Here is a 22029-nt window from a genome sequence, read left to right as displayed (position 1 = left end):
CGGGGCTGAACTATTTGGTTTAGTAGCCAGTTGTGGAAATTTCGAATATAAATAACTTAAAGCAGTCATGTCCGAACAAAAGTAGACTGCCTGCAGCGTGTACATTATCAAAATTAGCAGAATTTAAAGAAATTATGCACAAACTTCAAAAGCGACTGATCACTCCTTGTGCGTAATCCTTCTCGTCTATAAAACGTCCCATTCCACTTCATTTTATATTGCAGTGAACATTTGCCCTGTTTGTGCGTTCGCACTCAGAACCACTGGCACACGGCTTTATCATTTTGTTTTTGACACCAGATGCGATCAGACTTATCTCCATTGATATTGGCTATGTGCGAATCCTTCCACATTTTCCCAGATTGTTGTAGTTGGCTTTGGTGCTTTATCACGAAGGTTCGTTGCCTTGTTTAAATTGAGCGCTTAAAAAAATTCAAGCATTCAGTTCATTGCCCGCCGAGCATGCTTGTGCGTATCGCCGCAGTCGAGTCATTTAGTTCTTAGTGGGCGCGAGTCAGACCTTTAAACGGTTTCTTTTGAAGCCTTTTTATCTGTATTCCTGACTGCTGGAGTGTCATAACCACATCCTTAAAGTTTGCATCAACCTTTGAACATTGAAAAATGAAAATTATTAAAAATGTGTGCAACTGAGCATCAAATAAACATCAAAATAAGCTCGATGTCTTGCCTCCCCCAACTCAAAACCAAGTTCCGGAGTCCCTGGAATGCTACACATATAACCTTCCCTTCATTGTCAAGACAAGCTCACATCGTGTGATATCACATTCCGGGGCGTTGTTTACCCCTTCGTCTTTTCCATTACAGTTTGACTTCGTTTTGCTTTTCATTTGAGGCATGGATACGTAAAGTGTATGTAAAAAAGTTATTTATTCAGTACAGAACCCTGCATCACGCTACATCTCGCTACATCGCCGACGCATCTTGTGCTGCCTCTTTACGTGGTCGACCTTGACCTGGTTTCACTGCTTGCTGGGGTAGTTCAACTCCCGTAAGCTTCTACGGTGCCGGCGCTGACGCGTCTTGCGCTATTACTTTACGTGGTCTACCTCGGCCCCGCTTCACTCCTACTTGCAGCTGCGTACCCTCCACTGTGTTTCGCGGTCGTACCTTTGGCGCAGTTCCGTCGGCCATTAAGCGTGGCCGTCCTCGTCCCCGCTTGAATCCTTCTTTACCCTCCGTCGTGCCCAGCGGCTTGCAGGTGTGGCGCCTGAGCTTCGTGACGTCCTCGGCACCAGCCCCGCACCGCGGGCAGGTCAGCGGGTACCGGCGGGAGTGTATGACCTGCTCGTGCCTCCTTGCATGGACGCGTTGCCTGAACCTCTTGCTACACTGGCCGCACTCGTAGGGCTTATCACCACTATGGATCATCATGTGAAGCTTGAGATTGTCCGGCCGGGAGAACCTCTTCTGACACAAATGGCACACGGACTCTCGCCTGTCAACGTGGGTACGCTCATGCCTGATGATATCAACCCTGCGTACATGAAGGGTAAGGATAAGGAGAATCACCACACGACTACGAATATTTTCTCCGGATGCCTCCTTTAGTAGACACCTTTAGCATAGCATGTACCATGTTACCGTTACCGGTACCGTTCCGTAGTACCTGGAGCCCGCGCAGCCAGTACACATTCGCACATCACCCTGACAGCGCCAGGAGGCACCAGGTTTCCGGCAACTGCGCGTGCGCATGCAGCATCAGGAGCAATCAGCGCGCGCTCACCAGTGGTGGGCTGTCTTCCGGAACTTCGCAAAGGAAAACGCGGGACACAGTAGGCTAAAGGTGTCAAGTTATGTGAGCACATCTCTTTCAAGGTTATGATTTTGCCAGTGACGATCGCACCTTAAATCTATATTCCTGCCGCTGGTGTTAGTCGCATCTTTTCCTGCTTCTGACGCATCTCTTCCGCATGAGCGAACGTCTCACGCTAACTTTATTTCCGCTCCTGTTGACGTTTCCTCCCTATGTCCTCGCTAAGGAAACCTCGGTTGACCCATACTTCGGTTGTAATGTGAGCGACTTAACAGTAATGCTTGATAATCAGGCTTATTGAGGAGCGTCTGAGGTACCACTGCTCAGTTCAGCTCTGAAAGTATTGAAACAAGCACGCGCAAAGTCACACTCAATTCTTTGCATCCATAAAGTTCAGCGCTTATGAGGCGCAGGCCACGAGGCGACCAGAAGTGGTGGGCGGCTCGTCAACTTGCGCCAGTCCTCGAGAGAGGCCGCTACCAAAAGCACCTGCCGGGCCATTTCCTACACGGGAGATTCGCTCAATTCTGACATCGCAGCAGCGGCATCACAGTGCCGATTTCTACACTGGGGAGGCAGCAAACAACGGCCGCGGTTATAACGAACACTCGCTTATTACGAAATAAGGTGCCGCTACCGTAAAAGTGTGTGTAAGAGGAGTGGCACTGCGTCTCAGATATAACGAACGACTGCCGCCGTGCAACTCGGTTAGGTCGAACAAAGATTCGCCGTGGACTCGGCAGCTGTATATAAAACTCGCACTTCCCGCTACCGCAGATGGCGAATAATGCCACCCGGCCCTGGTTACGTTGCTCTGAAGAGAACATCGGGACCTTGAAAAGTAACAAAAGGCAGCACTAAAACTACGCAAACTCGCCCGCGAGGCGTGCCGACGGGTTAAGGCATACAACGGTGATCACTGGATAAGGGTGTGCCAGCTGGGCAAACCTCTAAAGTGCAAGAGAGATTAGAGCGTGGTCGGCGATCAAATAAAGGTAGCGATTAGAGAAGTTTGAGTAGCAATCACTTGTCATGCCTGGCTTGCCCAGCAGATCACGTGGCAAGTGTCACCAGCCCAATCTGCTCTTCACAATCTGCGCTGCCACCGGATGTAGACAACGCCCAGGCAGGCTCTGCACTTAACACGTTCTGCGCCTTCTTGCGCTAGCTTCAGGGCCGCATGGACCCAGCCATGGCAGACGACTGTGACGCACGTGCTGTTTGTGGCAACGTGTCGTTATTGGGCAGCTGGCCGGAACGGGTGACTTCGTTAACGCCGACATCACTGAACCACGAACGATAAAGCATTGTAAGTAAAGTACGAGCACTCCCAGACTTTCAGGAACATTATGAAGACCACGACGTGGAGTCGTATTTACACCTGCCTTGAACGCTTACCTTAATTAGTTATGTAACGTCCCTAAAGCAGTTTGTTGCCGGCAAGGTTCTCGGCGGGGTGAATAATGACCACCGTGGATAGCTTGGAAAAGCTATAGGGCCTTAATAAGGCTTTTCAAGTATGAGACGCCCATTACTCCCTAACTCAATTTTTCAAACATAAGTATTGTTTCTCTGATTTTAAAATTTGGGTGTAATAGGAGGAGTTCACTTTCAACGAACATCGAATACAACGCACGCTATCAGAGCGACCGTCAGGCTCGTTTAGACTGTAATCGTTGGCTTACTGGAAAAAGCGGGCAGTGTTTCCTGATGGGAAATGAATACGAAGCCTGCAAAAAAGCGCGAAGGGACACTTTCGAGTACGCTACTGCTACTAGTCTTGCTGGTGACTGCGTCGTGTTCTGTTCTTAAATCGTGGCATTCAAGCATTTATTGCGTACTATTTAGGCAACTTCACGATTTCTACTTTTTAAAAATATTTATGGCTTCAAAAGATTCCTCATCAGCAAAAGGACATCTCTCCAGTTCACTAGTCACGATGGCGTCAAGCAAGGAACGGCACTGTAAGACCTACTTGCGAGTGCTCGTGTAGGAGCAGTGCGTGCAGTTGTGGATTCCCTCCATGCTATTCCAGTGTTTCCACCGGGTATGCATTTCCATGTTGTACTGCTTAGTGAAGAGGTCGCCGCACTTCTCACAGGCGAGAAACAGGCTGTGCAAAGGAATGATATTGATGTCCTCTGAAAAAGAACCGAGCAGTGGGAGGAGCGAATGAGCACATGTGGAGTGAAGAACTGCCCAGATAATTCAGTGTTCTTTATGTGTACCGTGGCAGAGAGGAACAGGCCAGCAGTAGCACTTTTTCACATTAGTTTATTTGTATCAATTAGGTGCATGGTAGTTTCCTTGTGATAGTAATAGATTAGTAGGTCATATTAATTATTTTTCTCATTCGCAAAACCAAGGCAGTGCAATGGTACTAGTCCACACAGATCGGTGAATAGGTAATATAAACCTTAAATTTAAAAAGACGGTACCTTTTCTGGAAGTGCTATTGACTAGATTCGCATCGGTCTACAAGCACCAGAAGAGTTCTCTCACAATGCTAATGTCATTTTCATACCCTAAACATATATACATAAAAAACAAGCACCCATGCAATTTTATCCACAGTTTAATCTCCCTGCTTATTTGGCAATGTGTCACCTTTCCTTCAACTTTCGCCCAGATATCCTTGCACAGAAAGGTCCGCCATCTATGCTGACATTGAAATTGTTCATAATATGCCATATTCTAATTAGCTTAGACTTGAAGACAGAAAGGAAGAAGATAGTGAAGAAGTTCATTAACGAGTTAGCAGTAAGAGGTAAAATAGAGTAATTGAGGATATCGCTGCAAAACCAATATTCAGTTTAACTCAGGATGGCGATCTTAATTTGCATACAATGATGTATAAATTGACAGATGTCGTTGCGCAGTGCACAGTAAAAACAGGCGGTAGGACGGTTCGACAGGATACCGGCAAGCTATCTCATGAGACAAAAGGTCTGATTAAGAAACGTCAAACCATGAGGGGAACTAACCCTACACACAGAATATAACTAGCAGAGCTAGCGAAGTTAATAAACAAGCGCACGGTTACCGGCATAACGAAGCTCAATATGGAGACAATCGCGCATGCTCTAAAGAATGGAGGCAGCCTAAAAGTGGTTAAGAGGAAACGCATTATTGCTAACGTACTATACCTGCAATCTATCTCTCACCTCTTCAAGAGTTCAATATACTCGAGTTAGCGAGCTGTACAAGTTTAGGTTATCACGAGACTATTATATTAGTCAAAAGCATAGAATCCATACCCTTACCGACATTGCCTGACAACGCTTAGCCGATTCAGTATACTCTGCCACGTCTGCCCCATTTTGGAAAATATCTACCTGCCGGACTAATTACCGTCGACAAATGCTGCATGATCTGTTACCACGTATGTTGATTGACTATATAATTCAAGGTATCGACATTAATAAACTGCAGCTTTCTGAAATCATTGCCATGTTCATACGCTGAATCTTTATTATTTTGTGTAGCATATGATCAGCGCTCAATTCGTGCCATGTGATGAAGTTTATTTTGATAAGTTGAATGTTTGTACCACTAACTATGGTTTCATTTTCATTGCTTTACGTTTTGCTTTATACTGACAGAGCTAGCTGCGTCCTAGGACATTGCTTTTTGTGCGTTTCTCGCTGCTGCCACTGCTTGATAAGTTGGGCCAAAGACAACTCAAGCCATGCTTGAACGGCTTTTCCCTTGGCTCGTTTTTCACTGTATAGTGAGAAAAAATAAATAAAGAATGAAAGAGAACAGGAGGGCAATGACATTAGCAACATGGATACGCAAAACAGTTCTATAAAAATCGGTACAGTAGGCAATGAAATCCGAAACATCAATGAGAGAGACAGTATCCCACACAACTGCGTCATCCTGCCAGTGACGAGAGAGGAAGTAAAGAAAGCCTAAAGAGCAATGGGAAAGGAAAAGGCAGGTGGGGAGGATCAGGTGACAGCAGATCTGCTGACGACCGGAGGAGAGATCATGCTAGAAAAACTAGCCACCCCGTATACGCAATGTCTTATGACCTCGACCGTACCAGAAGCAAGTTTTATCTTAAATCATCAAAAATGAGAGCACAAGGACTTTTAAAATTACAGGCCGATCAGCTTACTATCCGTTGCCTGCAAGATATTTACTAAGGTAATCACTAATAAAGTCGGGAACACCTTAGACTTCAATCAACCAAACGATCAGGCAGGCTTTTCTAAAGGATACACCCCAATATTTCAGTTTCAAACTATCAATCAGGTGAAATAAAAATGCGCAGAATACAACAAGCACGTATATAAAGCCTTTATTTATTACGAGAAATCGTTTGAGTCGGTGTAAATCTCAGCAGTCATACAGGTACTGCGGACTCTGGGTTTAGAAGAAGGCTAAAAATCGCAAGCGTAGCTGTTGTGTTGGTGAATGACTTATCGTGACAGTAAAAAGCCCAGATCCACTAAAGAAATACTGTTACAATCACACTATTGAATTAATGAAGCAGCCGCAAATAAATATGCAGCTCGAAAAACCAGAAATTCACTACTGAAGTCGAAATTTAACTGGATGCGGGTCCGAGGAAAATAAAACTTTGGTGAAGGCGCGTAACCCAAACACATGTTTGAAGTTGCGGGGACACGTATATACTGCCGGCCTCAAAAGTTTTCAGCATGCGCTTTGTCGGAAAATAAAAATATTGTTGCGCCACCCCGTGACCCAGCCGTCCTGTAACAGCTAATAACGCGTGATCGTTTGCACACACTTTAAGACATTTCACGTGATTAGCGTCCGTCGCTAGATCCAAATACATTTTCCCGCATAGCTGCATCCCGTAACCTGTAACCTTTTTGTGGCCAATATTACTTGCTACATCCGCTGGCACGAGCCAGAGAAGCTACAAGGCATGCAAGAAATACTGTTTTTTTTCGAACAGATGCATGCATCCCTTAAACGTCTGCCGACGATATCAAAATGTTCTATCCATGTACCAGAAACATTCATCATACTGAAATCTAGATTCCGTCGCTTTGCAGAGAGAAACGATCATCCGCCCTGACCCCGTCCACACCATTAAAGTGTGTTGAGGAACGTCGGTCACGTGATGCGCGGTCGCCGCTGCAGAGGGAAGGCATTCCCTCCGACGTGTGTACGTCACTAGGGACATTCTTTACACCTTCATCAGCAAAGGAGTGCGCGAAAATAACGAATACTTATTCCTCATTACATATCATAGATGAGCGAACTAAGCAGCTAGCGGCCTTTGCATATTCTTTAATCTAAATACTGCGGTGTCAATAACTATATCCACTCCTCTATGCAAGCCTCTGTTCAAGTCTCATGTCAATCGCGAATCGCACACTCACGGTTCTCGTCGTGCTGCACTTCCCGAGAGGATGGTTCTTCGGGCAGATTCGGATCGCCGCTCCCAGGAGCCTCCCAGTGGTCCGGAAGCGCATCGGGGGAACTCCAAGGCAGACTTTTTCTGAGAGTCTCACCAAAGGCTTCGATTGCCTACAATAAACGCGCATGGACAATATTGGCAAGAAGTAATGTTTGCTTTCTAGAGATCAGGGAAGGTGATCGCTGGTGCTGAAGGATTATGGTGCAGCGTAGTTTAAGATTTGCTGTTAGACATCATGATGGGCTGCTCTATTCAAAGTGATTGCCAAAAAAAACTGCCAAATATGATGGTACAAGAAGAGAGAGGTGTGTCCATCTTTGATCCTCTTTTAGTTCCGTCATTTTCGCGCAATTTTTTTGGCAATTAGAGTTGCAGCCTCTGCATTTAAGGTCAATGAAGTTCCAAGATCTTAAATGGTTTGCCCTGCTTCAGAAAGCGCTTCGTACTTGTAGCGTGATATGCGCAGGTTCTACGGGTGACAGAGAAGATTTATAAAACAGGTTAGTGGATAATTCACATTTGATTTCATAGCGGAAATACTTGAAGGAAGAAGGCACATGCATTTCTACCTCTCTCTTCGTTGTTTTGTGATGTCAGCCATCTACCAGCCATCTTTCGATTCTTACACGGTAAAGGTTTTGATAGGAAACATTTCGCTGCGCTTGACAGGGGTGTCTATCTTGCAGTCAAGCATAGCAGTCACGAATCCGCTATATAGCAATATCGAACTCTGCCAGGAGAGCTAGATTCAGTAATTGCGCGCGACAGTTTTGCCAGTTAAAATAAAGGAAAAAAGGAAACTATGGGGACGCTGAAGCCACCTTGAAAGGGGAATGCGATAAGATTAAATTGCACATTTAACACTGTTTCTGCTGCAACATCTGTGCGTGTTTGCATCAGCTTCTTTGAAATTGTCGGTGCACCAACCGCCTTATTCGGATTGCTAGCTGCAGATAGCTGTGCTCAAAACATGGTGGTCCCTTTGCGATAACGTCACAAGGTCACCCGACCACTCTTGGTTAAACAACAGATATAATGACATCTATGGCGGATTCCGCTCCTTACCTAAACATTAATGTCATTGCATTGATATTTGGCAGCATATACTCCTTCAATTAACCGACGCCGTCTTCCGCCTTGCGGTGCCAGTGCTCTATTGCTTGGTCAGTTCATTCTGGGCCATGATTGCGCCTTTTTGAAATAGAGAGCACCTGTCAAAGCACTCTATAAAATGTTTCGTAAATGTCCGTGTATGGTTCACTTACCTCCCTCATTACGTCGTCCAATGCTGCGTCAGCACGCGCGACAATTTCTCGTCCGTCGAAAGCTGGAAAAAAGGATTTCAGGCATATTTTTAGATGCCTAACTATTGAAAGGGTAGCAGCTTTGTTGATAAATTACTTATCGTGGCATTAAAAAGGCCAGATCTCTCTAAAAATGCTGTTAAAATCACACTATTGCAGCACTGAAGCGGTGGCAAATATACATGCATCTTGAAAACCCCGAAATTCACAATAGAAAGTGAAAACTTACAGGATGCGTGTCTGAGGAAAATAATACATTGGTTAAGGCACCTGACCCAAAGACATGATTGGAATGTTTTGGGAAAAGTGGCCACAAGAGCTTTCGGCATGCATGTTCTCAGAAAAAACAAATAGCAGAGGCTTATCTCAGCTATGGCAGGATATATGTAGCCAGAGCTGCAGTTCACCTTTGTTACGCATGCTGTCTAGCTTGTTGTTGTGACTGAATGTTAAGAAATTTAGAAGTATTCGGTTAAACACACTGTTTATTTATTCATTCTTTTGACAGATATAAACATTGCCTATGATCGGTAAAGTAACGCGCAGTTGTCTCAATACTGCTTACACAGTATTTAGACTGGTTGGTTTCTCTCAGATACTCAAGGTCAACGGTACTTCTTCATTGTGTAGTCAGAATGCGAGGATCGCTTGCTAAATAAAATCAAACTTTTCCTTTATAATATCGACTAAGAGGACCTTGTTCCCTATTGAAATCACCACACCGAGTCGTATCACCTAAGCGTTTATGCACACAGCCGCATCCACACGACCCTACGCGCGGCCGTGGTGGCAGCAGAGCTCTGACGTCATGCGTCTCGCACCAGCTGCCCTTCTCCGTTGTGCGCATGCGCATTCACGCGCGGCGCCCGCGGGCTTTGTCGGGCGGGCTGGGCTGCTGGCGCAGCGGCGGCGGCGACTCTGACGTCATGCGCCGCGCCATTCCTGCTCCTCTCCAGTTTCACGCATGCGCACTGTTGGCTTCACCGGATCATGGCGAAATGCTCGACTGGGTAGCGTAGTGTAGCTCTCGCTACAAAATTACTGTTGCGCCGCTGCACGACTCTGCTGCCCAGTATTAGATAATGACGCGTGATCGTTTCTTTGCACCTTCAGACATTTCACGCGATTAGCGTACGTCGCTAGATCCAAATAATATTTTGCCGCATAGCCGCCACCCGTAACCTGCACCTTTTGTGGCCGATAGTACAAGCTCCATCTGCTGATACGAGTGGAATGAGTGGCAATTGTTGCTACAAAAAAGTGATTATTTTTTTCAAAAACATGCACCCCGAAAACGTCTGCCGCAGATATCATAACGCTCTAGCCACGTACGGGAACCGTTCTCAATACTGAAAGGAACCTTCCGCCGCTTTCCAGAGAGAAGCGGGCATCCCGCCCCCGACCCCACCCACACTACTAAAGTGTGTTTCATCGGGGCAGCGGTTAGGAACGTTGGTCCCGTGATGCGCAGTCGCCGCTACATGGGGAGGGAATTCCTTCCGACGTGACTACGTCACAGACGACATCCTTGATCCTTTTCCACAACTGAAGCGTGAGCGGAAAGAACGAACACTGCATCCTTGTTACGTATTATATATTAGCGAGGCAATCAGCTGTTGAGACCTTTGTATATTCTTTCCTTTCATTACTGCTGTATCAATAACTATATGCACTTATTCATGCAGGCCTGTGTTGCTGTCTTGTATCAATCGCGAATCGTAAACTTACGTTTTTCGTCCCGCTGCTCCTCACAAGATGCCGAGTTTTCGGGAAAATACGGGCCGCCGCTTCCATGAGCCTCCCACTGTTCCAGAAGGATATATTCGGGCGCAGGCGGGCGTCCGCTCTGAGTCTCCTGCGGTCAGGTGACATGCGGATATACTGATTGTTATAGTGAAGTCTTACATTATATAAAAGAAAAAATGCGATCATAAACGGTTTTTCGTTCAAATGTGCTTTTGTCTAGATTTTATGGGTATAAATAATTTTTTTTGAAAACTGTCTTCGGAAAAAAATCAAAAATGGCGTCTCTGTTCGAACTTGGTGCCAAATGTTCGAAACTACATGAAAACGTAAGGGCGCTGACGAATGGTCTCGAACTATTTTGAAGATGTACTACATGTATCGCAAAGCGACTCGAATACAAGGAAATGCGATAAGCGATCTGAATATTTCGGATATTCGCGAGTCTCTACAGAATACAAATATTCGATGCGGCTAGGCCGCACTAAGCGATGCTAATTACAGTTATGCACTAGAGGGTAAACTTAAAAATAACGAGGAAATTGACTATAATAGCGCCAGTTAATAATTTATCACGCTCGTTTCGTGCCGACCGCGAACATCGCCGCCATAACCGCTTAGAAGCGATCTCTGTAGCTAGCAAAACTATTTTTTATGTCACTTAGTTTACTCGCGAACATCCGGTAGTGAACGTCGTCTCTTCTGTCGTCCGCAATGTCGACCGGCACATTTCATTTTTGCACGACTTTACGATGCGCATAAATACGCAGGCCGGAACTCCGGTTTATATAAAGACGGTTGCTGCCTCACCAGTCAGACTGACGGTCGAAAAGAGGCTAAAGGCATTGAATATTCGCGCGCAGAATCTGCAGGCGCAGCAGCAAACACGGCGTTGGATATGCCGCTGCGACGCTTTCGTTACGCCAGCCGAACGCTCACGAGAGATCGTGGGACTTGTCATGGCGAGCTTACCGCCTTAAATAAGATGTTGAAGCTCAAAACACCCATCCGCCGAAATTTTTGTGCAACATATTGAAGTTCAAACTGGACGTCTTCAGATCTGATGGAATGGGTTTGACCCACACAATTTTTTAAGCGAGCGCCGCGGTGGCTCAGTAGATATGGCGTATCGGCGGATGACCCGAAAGACGTGAGTTTGATCCCGGCCGCGGAGGTGGAATTTATTTAGAGGCGCAATTGTAGATGCCCGTGTACTGTGCGATGTCAGCGCATGAAAAAAATCCCAGGTGGTCGAAATTTCTGGAGCGCTTTACTACGGCGTCCCTCATTTCCTCAGCCTCCTTGAGACGTTAAACCGATATAAATCTAATATAAAAGAAACTTTATTAAGCTTTAACCACCAGTCGAGGCCATAAGGTTAACCATGCAACGCACTTCAAGGTAAAAAAGAGTGTGAAGACGAAATGTTGTCCTCACCTCATTGGGCTCGACGGCCTTGGCTTCATCTTGTCTACTGGCAACACCTTGGACGAAATGCATAAGGACATGAATAAGGTGTGGTAAAAATCGCAGACGCAAATTCTAAATGTCAGATGCTTACACGAAGCTGTTTGCACTAATCACACCCGTGAATTTATCAGCTCTAATGACAAAATTCGGCCCCTCGTGTTATGAACGCGTCAAGCGCACCACCATCTGTTGATGGGCCGAGGTCGTTGCAACATTACGGAGCTATATCTGTCATTCCTATATCGCGGACGTTAGGGCAGGATTTGTTAGCTGCTAAAGCATGCCTTCCTGAGGCCATTTTTATGCGATAAATTTAGAAGCCTAAAAAAATGCGCCCTCGGTCTTAAAGTTCGCTGACTAGCTGTGTAAAAGTGGTGTCACCGGGCCGGATGTTGGCATTGGCTGGACAGAGGTGACGTCACTACACTAGAAATTACGCCACTGCCGATAGAGGCATCACCTAACGCCATCACATTATCAACTCTATGTGATTAGGGGTCGCTGTGAATTATTTTTTACACAATGCTGCAGACATTTTAACCGCGTCCAGGAAGGAAGGGTACAGAACAGAAAGAAATTGTTCACATCTGCCATCACAGCAAGCCTTTGAATAACGGTAAAAGACCTGCTTACACAATGTAAAGGGGAAGGCCACGTTAAAATAGGCACAAAAAATAAAATATAAAAATTTTCTTGATAATATTCTGAAGGATCTTTTCATTACCTAACTTTTAAAATGAAAATATTCTACTCCCTAAGCGTTCATAGAAAAAGCAAAACGAATGATTTTATTGTGCAAAGTGTGAGGTTACGCTTTAGTTGAGCTGATGGCAAGCGCTGTATAAAAACTGAATGAAGCGAATGGGGGACCTATGCGTTTTGTCATTTATTAGCTGATAGGAGATCTTTACAACAAAGACTAATAGGTTTACTTTGAGTTTTTGCCAGTGATAAATTTGGGGATCCAGTTGGGGATCCGTCGGCTTAACACAGATACGCCTGAAGATTAGCTCAATACTGCACAAGCCCACTAGCCGCCACGAACCACGGACAATCCTTCACGAAACAAACGGTGTCTAGACATACTTTTCTAAAACTGCTGTACTGAGGCAGTGAAAAGCATTGCGCTTGAAAAGCAGTGGGCGTAAACTCATGGCTACCAGCTTTTGTTTCTCTGTGCGAGTGGTTATATGCTGCTTGTGCTGGAGGCCCAGTCTTCGCCTCAAAACACAGCAATTCTAGTAAAGATGCCCAAAGAAGTAACTGCACGCACACAACTCGAGCTTTCAGTGTCCATTACCGATAATACTATATAGCTGCTAACAATTACCACAGTATTCCGGGAGGGCACCATGCTCATTGGTGCTCAAGCGCAGATTTTTTATGCCTTGCGAGAGTGCCCTATACGCATCGCCGGCGATGAAGAGTGCCTTTCTTTTGATGCTTTCATTGCTGGCATCTCCTTGGAGTCGATGTGCTAGAAAATATAGGTTTATGAATAGATATTAGGCTCTGTTGCGCATTATAACCGAGTTTATGGTTAGTCCTCTATTACATCCACCTTGCCTGAAAACATGGAATATCGTGACCGCTGTTGTTACAAGCACATCTTCCTATTGATCAGCTCAAGTATATGAAGTACACAGGAATTAAGGATGTCACGTCACATAATATTGACAATTTTTGTTTTGCAGCCAGCCAAGCAAGTGAGCCTGTTCTATCCTGTTTTTTTTCGACCCAATAATACAAAATGCATGAATCTAAACGCTGATCTGACCGTCACGCCACGTAGAATAGAGAGAAGGAAGGTCAAAAAATGTACAAATGAGGAGAAGATAGATAGAAGATAGGAGAAGGAGGCGCTGCGTTGCAGCACGTGTGGCGGATGATACAAGCTGCGGGACCAGTGTTTTTGGCTAGCAGTCAGAGATTATAGTGACCTTCCGCAATAGTACTGACAATGATTACGCTGACGGTGATGATCTATATGATCGTTAACAATATGTGTAAGATTACTATGTAGACTAAGTCAACGATTATGGGGTTTGAAAACAAGCGTTTTGCTATTACCTCTTGCTTTTTTAGCCCCTTCATAGACAACGCAAAGCAATCAGCGATTATCGGGTTATATGTTTCAAAAACAAGCTGACTAAATTTCCTCCTTTGACAATAGCCGGCTCAATAAATCTGGCGACGAGCACTAAATGCGTTCATTAAAAACATAACGCGAGTTCCTCATGGGAAAATAACTCAGAAACGATGGGCTGCAGGCCTCCTTACGCGCATGCGATGCAACCACACAAGGGCTGCGGCCTGGAGTACCAGGAGGAGAGCGTTTCGTCAGCCGCACTATTCGGTTCTGACACCGATTTGCTAGTAGCGACGAGGAGGAGAGTTCTTGGAGGATGCAACTCCTCGCCCAACGGAAGTTCAATGCGTCATGCGGGTTTGTGGTTCTCAATGGCATTGGTTTAATCCCTCATTTCAATACGAAGCCTTCACTTGACATTACGTCAGAGGGCTTGCTGCTACGGCGGCTATATTTATCAACCGCTGGGCTGCCCCGCGAGTTTCGACATTCCAATAAACATGCGCGGGCTGCGACCGACTCCTATCTTCTTTTAAATCTGTAACGTTAAGACGCTAGATTAGTGGAGAACCCTGCCTTGTAGTTGGCGGTGACGGGTTCAGAAAATCCGGATTGGTCGAGAAGTCCGCGAAGAAGGGGCCGCTGGATTTAAAACGAATAAAGAAAGAGAAAGGCAGGGAAGTAAACTAGGCAGCGCACGGTATGCCACCCTACACGTGGGAAGGAGAAAGGAGGAAGAGGTAGAAAGGGAGAGAACAAAGGAAGATTCTCACTTTTCCGCATGTCCGACGAATAAAAAATTTGATAAAGGTGATCATAAGGTCGCAACATTACTCAAGCATCATTAGGACGAGTAGGACTGCACATTTAAAAAAAACAATTGGGTAATTATATGGTAATCAAACCTGCGAGACTGTCACACTGCACGGACAGGAATACAGTCAAGCCTTGTTAATGTGAACAATTTGGTTGCTGAGCAAATCTGTTCATAGAGCAGCCAGTCCAGTGAAATGTGAAGGGAAAAAAGCTCAGGAAAAAGAAAACAATTCTATGGTTAAGAGCGACCCTTGGTTCGCAAATCAGACATGTTGTTGCTAAGCCAATGAGGCACTTTTTTTTCTTTATTGCATGGAAATAGATCCGAAAACAAAAGTCTAATCATGCTTGCGCCCCAAAACATCAGGCCACAATACACCTGCACGACCCCACCTTCCAAAACATAAAAAATCTGGGAGGCATATACATGCATCCAGAAAGAGGAGCCAGCTAGGCGGCTCCTCCAGGGTAGCAATACTCCCCGCACCAAAGTGCACTGCTCACGAAACAAAGATTTCGGAGACCATGGTGATTCGGTGCGGCGGTCCATCAAGCTGCCTTTCCTACGACTAAACGGTCCTAGCAAAATAATGAGATCACATGGCACAACACAGTTTTTCTACATACGCAAAAACGGACACTATGCTGTGATGTCGACGTCCTTCTTAATTGTTATTTGTAATATGTCCCAGAAAAACATAGCATCAATGCACAGGATAAAACAAAGGCCAAATGCCTCTGGTGCATTGCACAGGGAGCAATTCACCGTCCATGGCGCAAGCATCTCCTTTGCATGAAGTCATGCCTTCCTAGGCAGCATGTGGTCTGTTTAAAGAATATTTTTACACCAGAATTAATGCACATTCGCAAACACGTTCTAAAACACGGGCGTCAAGAAACTCCAGAAAAGGTTGCTGATACAACGGTACAGGACACAAATACTCTGTAAATGCCTGAATAATCTGCCTTCATGAGAGGATATACAAGTAGACTAAAGAAATGCGCACAGTGAGGAAATTGAGTTGTCTAACTTCCTTAAGGTATCTTTATAAAGGCCCCTCACGAGTTCGTCCAATCGGTGCCAATAGAAAAGGCAAATCAACATAGGGACGCCTGATAAGCACAGCTACTAAAAAAGGCAGGTTTGCCGATTTGAAAATTAAAAAAAAACGCGAAACAAGCTGATGCAGGAATAAGTGAACAAGGACTATTGTACCAGGGTTTATAGAAAGAAATATGTTAGTTCGATGCATGGGTTCTCATAGGGAACACCGACGAATGTAGCAGTTATTCTGTGCATCACCTCCACTTTCTTCCTAAAACAGTGGAGAACCTGTAGCACATAGGCAAGTTCTGTGCAAAACAAATTGCTCCCGACTCGAGCGCGAGCACACACTGTCATGTCCCTACCCATCCAAGCCTGACATTGTCGCCTCATGGAGAATATCTTCATGATTATCCAGACTATCTGCAGTAGGCTTCACTTTTGCGCATTTGTTGAAAACAAACCCATAGGTAGTGAAGGGTCCCACAGTCCCAGGTTATGTCCCCAAAAAGGCCTGGCGTTGCACCCCCAATGACTGAACCAAAACTCTTTGGATTTATTTAAATTAAGAGCCGCACCTGATACCTCACCAAACGGTTCAGTCAAATGCAATGGCTTGAAGGCGACATCATCTGCATCAGATAAAATAATAATTTAACATTGCGCAAGGGAGAAAACAGGGGTAGTTGCGCTGTTAGTATTACTGAAGCAAACGAGTTCAAGATTATAATTAAAGTTACTTGTCAGGTCTCATCCGATACTGTCTTCAAAACTGAACGTTCTGGAGGTGAGAAGCAATATACGGTGTGCTCCTAGGCTGTTCGAGCTAAAGTGATTCCTTCACGATCACAGCGACGTAATTGGCGGACGTCATAATCCATTTGTAGTCTGATGAACTTAGTTATGTGAATGAACTCTTATGTATTAACTCTTAGGCTGTACTTTTTATTTATTGAACACGAGCGATCCGTCCGGGTATCTTATATCAATTATCGAGTGCGGATAAATGTAAAACTGCCCTTAGTGCAATGTCTCGAAGAATTTCAGCTGTTCAGACGTATCTAAGGGACACGTAAGCATAGCGCAGCCACGTCTACCTTTCTCCAACCCTGCCAGAGCAGTGCCTCGCATACCGCCACTAGAACCGGAGGGAAAGCGCGAAACGAATGTCATGCGTCCACTCTGACCTACGTAGCTTCGTGGGAGTGACTATATAGCAGGCTCCGCAGACGCCCCGCGTTGCTTGGATTCGTCTGCACGGCCGAGAATCCAAGCGTCGTAGAGCCGCGAGATATTACATCTTTACACATCTACTGACTGGCACTAGCTGCACCGATGGCCCGCTAAAATTCTTTAATTGCTACCAAGCACCAAAGTGATAAATTTTAAACGACGACACGACACTAGTAGGACGCACACAAAGACGCTCTAATACTGCTAGCACAAAAGTTCGCATTTATGTCGAACGCTGAGAATTATGCCTTGCTTTTTCAGCAACACACCTCGGCGTCTGCGGCCATGTATATTTATGAAAGGATTGCATGTTTAATATGTCTTATCATGTCCTCAGTACAAGTATGCGCGGTTCCGCTGCGTGTCGAGAACTGTCACTAAAGCCCTATACAGCTGTGGCAGGTCCGATGACTCTGCATTGTGTTTGTACCTGGCGCTGTGATGTATTATTATCAGTATAATATTAGCTGCCCATAATATACCGATTAGTGGCAGTCAGTGGTTGTCCAGATAGAATTTAAGCTTAAGACGCTGCTGTTTAGCAGAATACATTCGGAAACACACTGCATCATTTGGCGCAGAAAATGCCCTGATCCTGTGATTAACCTCGTCCTCATAGCCTTAGCCGCCTACCTCCCGCTTAGTGATTACCAGGAAGGGCTCGCAGTCGCAACAAGCCGGCGTCTAGTGCATTGCAACGCCCTTCAACATTGCATCCTGAAACAACTGCATGGCATGGCATGGGCAGCAGTTCCAACCGTTATAACCATTATATCACTGCGGCACTCGCATTGCAGGAATGCGAAAGCAATGACGCCTCCTCGCCTCTCTTTGTGCCTCTTTTCCCCTGTTTGCCTAAATTTTCATGAATGCCAATTTTTATATTTGAAACTTGGCGCCACACTTGGTTTTCAAATTTGGCGGCACGCTTTGCTTCGTCCACACTTCCAGTTTTTTAAAATTTGGCACCACACTTAAGCTCCGCCCACTTCCTGTGTTTTCAAATTCAGTGCCACTTCTGCCCCGGCCCTGCCCACATTGTGGAAATCTTCAGCTAAATAAATATTACTCCACATGCGCCTCATGATTTCCACTGCGAGATTTTTTGGTGCTCTACATAATGCAGCCATTATTTTTCTTACAGCTCAATTCGTTCGAACGCTATCGTGAGAACAAGCTCCTCGTGACACGAAATCGCAAACATGGCCATACAAAGCGTAGGCGTTAATAAAGCCATCAGCAGCGAAGTGTCACATGAGTTGCGCTGCGTGGCGCCAAAAATGTGCTGAGGCGAAGCATCGAAGTCTGGACACTACACGTACAACGGACGCAGGAGGCACCGTTTCTTCCGCGTCGCGCCAGCGTCTCGTCTACCGGCGTTGTCGCTCGAAGCCCACTGGAGAGGGCGACCAAACACGTGAGGTCATTGGGACGCCTCCAGAGGACGATGTCCGCATATCATGGACAAAGCCACTCAATTATCCTCTGTGCGTAATTATCATCCTGTTAAGCGGCAATGGAAACCTACTGCGGAAGCAAGGGGAACAATAGGGCAAGGATCGCAAGGGCGGTGGTGCCGTAACACCTATGTGGATTGGTCTGCAAGTCGCTGCCGACGCGTGGCGAGACATTCGTTTTCACCAGTCTTCACCTACGAGGTATTTAAGGTGCCGACGCTGACACCTGGCCTAGCCAGATATCTGAGGCTCCCTGCGTCGGCTTGCTCTAAGCGCCGGAATTACGCCTCCGGCGACGCCAGTAGCCGAAACGCTGATGCGACTCCGAAGAAACGCTCCCTTGTGGTTCGGACTTGAAACCCGCGGCGGTTAGAACAAAGGCCAAACGCCAATTTAAGGCTGCGATGAACGACACTAACGTGCAGGAGCAGCAATGAATTATTCGGTGGGAAGTCACTATAGCGCATGCTTAATTATGGCATATATGCATGCTTATGCGTGTGGGCTCCATCAACGCAAGCGGACACCTCACCAGCGCCTCAATACAGCTTTTTAATGTCTGTTTCTATCTCGATGAGGGCACTCGAGGTCAAGGCGCCGAACGATAAACGGCTCAAGTCCGTTCCACTATAATTTCACACTACAAAGCGCTCGTAACTCCGCCAGTTCGACAAAGCAACCGTCACCCAATAATGTTAGGCAGCACCATTAAAATGAAATACAGCAAGTTCAAAAGCAATGCTGACAAGCTAGCACTCATCTGCTCGACCATAGCGGTAATCATCATTGTTTGGGTTCACGTGCACCCGCCGTGAAGACAAATGAATTTTTGCACAAGCGTTTACCGCCTGGGCGCGGTTTTTAATGGGCATATATAGCATTTCACACCACATTGACCGTAAACAAAAGAATTCCAACACACAGCTTGAAAAGTTTCATCGCGGTGTCCTTTATATATCCCACAAATGAAACAGGCTGCTAAGCCATAATGTTAAGAAAATCAAGTAGGAAGAGCCAAACGAGCTTATGTGAAGTGATAGCGACAGGGCCCCGGGACATGCAAACAAGATGAGATACTTCCGCGCCAAATCTCCCGATTAAAGCAAACAGTTTCGATGCAGGCGAAATTGTAGAGGCCCGTGTACTGTGCGATGTCACTGCCCGCTAAAGAAGTCCAGGTGGTAAAAATTTCTGCAGCCCTTCACTAGGCGTCCCTCATAGTTTGAGTCGCTTTTGGACGGTAAACCTAATAAACAAGACCAGGCCACACAAAACCAAACAAACTTGTAGGACGCTTAAGCTTCGTCTTTAAGAGTGAGACGCGACAGCCTGTTGTAGCGTTGCCGAGTAAGTAGTACACGGAACGGAACGCCGCCGCCCGTCCGGCGCGACACGTGGCCTGTTGGACTATTTAAGGAAAGTACGCCTGTCTCACAAATCTCGGCGGAAGTCTGAACTGGGCCGTAAGAGAAAGAACATGAAATGAGCAATTGCTTTAAATGAAAGGAAATCACGCCTGACACGTTTCTTGATGGACACCGCCGTAAGAGAAGCAAAACTGGACACCGCGCCGTAAGGGAAGCAAGAATCGATCTATTGATCAATCAATCAATCAATCAATCAATCAATCAATTGAACGACCTTTCAAGCAATCCGTTCATCAAGCAATCCTTAACGCTGTCGCGTTAAAATCCCTTTCCTTACGTCGTGGTTCAGAAGTCCATTGAGATGCGTCATTCTTCGCTCACGGCCAAAGACACCGACGCCGACGACACCGGCTTTCTTTGACACGAGCTCCTTAAAGCTGTTGCATTAAAACTGCCAGTATCACCGACGCGTTCGCTCTTGCCAGTGCTCGGTAAGGTCAAGCGAGCGTCATGCGCGTTCGAATGCAGCTGCTCTCTGCCCTTCACCCTCTCTCATCTTTTTCCTCCCCTGTGCTTGCATTCGCTCATGCTCGCTTCTTTTGCACTTTTACGCGCCGCGCAGAGGGATACAGGGAGTGGAGGGCTGCGGAATAATTTTGACCTCATGGCGTCTTTTAACATGCACTGACATCAAAGGTGAGCCCTCCACTACTGCACCTCTTTCTCCTGTTCTTCTTACACTACCTCCTTTATCCTTTCTCTTACGGTGCGGTTCCGGTGACCACCGAGATATGTGAGACAGTTACTACAACATTTTTTCCCCAAAAACCAATTTTTATTTTAAGGCAGCTGAGAATCAAGCGCTTGCAACTGACGTTAGCGGGTATTAACGCGCGTCGAGACAGAATGCCTCGACTTGCTAGGACATTCTCGATGAAAGCACTTAAGAAGCAACGGCCCCGTGCAGGAACCTCAGCAAGGGACGCTGCGCATAAGCAACATGCGCAGGTTGGCGTCTCTACGACGGCAAAGAAGGTTCGTTGACAGAACGTCCTTTACCGCGTTCTTGCCTTGCAGCGTTCAAAGCGAGCAAACAACTGTTAGTCGCCGATAGGAAACAGGCGACTCCAGGTCCTCGAAGTTGGTTTACGGGGGTTTAACATTCCAAAGAGAGTCAGACTGTGAGGAAGGCCGTAGGGAAGGGGTCTGGAAATTTCGACCACCTGTTTTTTTTTAACTTGCACTGACATCGCACTCTACTGGCCTCTACGATTTTATGTCACATTTCGCTGGAAGATAAATTCAATAGGCCTGTTCGCGCTTGACACATAAAGGACAGATGGGATGTGCGTCAATATCCCGAGGTTCTATCACGCAAATGTGATGCAATAAAATTAATTAGGCTCTCCACAAACACGGGCAAAAAGAGTCCGCATATACGACGAGCGCTCACATTTTTCGCTTCAGGGTTGTGCACTGGTCGTATTTCACCCCCAAAAATAATTTCCCTCCGCGCAATCCAGCCAGGAAGTCCGCAAAATCTTTCTAACAGAAACACGTTTTCGCTATCCGCAGAACGCTTCGGTATCGCATTTTGGTGCGGCCAATCTGCAACCCGCAATAAGATTTTGTTTGCAAGGCGACTCAGGCGCAGCTGTTCACGTACTTTCCAAGAAAAAATGAGGTTCCTGGTGCAGCCCGAGCGCAATTATATGTGTAGTCGTAACTAGTATTTTTGAACAACTAGCGCACATAAAGAACAAGTAGAAAAGGTGCAGACTTACCATTTGTTGCCATTGGAGTGCGATGCTCCTCGAGGTGCCAGAGGCACTTCTTGAAGTGCAACGAAGTCACAAACGCTCGTTGAACAGCTCAACACCGAAACGTGTCACCCGCGAGAAAGAGTTGAAAAGGATGCGTCCACACGTGGGCATTGGCCTGGGAGAGGCTTGGACGCTACCATGACGATTCTCTGAGGGAGGGGGTGGCTTGTGAGAGGCATGGACGCTACCAAGAGGATTCTCTAAGGGGGGCATGTAAAACTCGGGGACAGCTTTCTATGGCTGTGATGGAAGTTGGGAACCCGTGCCGCCAGGTAACAGGCCGGCGTATGTGGCTCTCGATCGCATGCCGAGCGCGCTTGTGAAAGGCGGCGTTTCGCGCTCCTAGCTTCCACTTAATATCCATAGAAAGCTGTATCTTAGTATAAATAGTTAACAGCGCAGATGCACGTGTTCTTTCTTTGGTAAAAGAGACGAACGCCATCGGATGCCCACATAATAATAAGAATAATAATAATAATAATAATAATAATTCGTTTTTGGGAAAAGGAA

General features: G+C 46.1%; 1 protein-coding gene across 1 annotated transcript; it reads right to left on the bottom strand.

Annotated features, from left to right (window-relative positions):
- Positions 1-983: 983 nt before the first annotated feature.
- LOC144106226 (uncharacterized) lies at positions 984-21580 on the bottom strand. Its single transcript, XM_077638971.1, has 7 exons — positions 21481-21580; positions 11657-11703; positions 10205-10331; positions 8438-8499; positions 7135-7282; positions 3750-3915; positions 984-1495 (listed from the first exon to the last, which is right to left on the bottom strand). The coding sequence occupies exons 1-7, from the start codon at positions 21491-21493 to the stop codon at positions 1018-1020; spliced, it is 1041 nt and encodes a 346-aa protein (XP_077495097.1). The 5' UTR covers positions 21494-21580; the 3' UTR covers positions 984-1017.
- Positions 21581-22029: the final 449 nt, after the last annotated feature.

This window comes from Amblyomma americanum, chromosome 1 (assembly GCF_052857255.1).
Source record: "Amblyomma americanum isolate KBUSLIRL-KWMA chromosome 1, ASM5285725v1, whole genome shotgun sequence".
Classification (NCBI taxonomy): Eukaryota; Metazoa; Arthropoda; class Arachnida; order Ixodida; family Ixodidae; genus Amblyomma; species Amblyomma americanum.
This window is presented reverse-complemented; position numbering and strand designations above follow the sequence as displayed.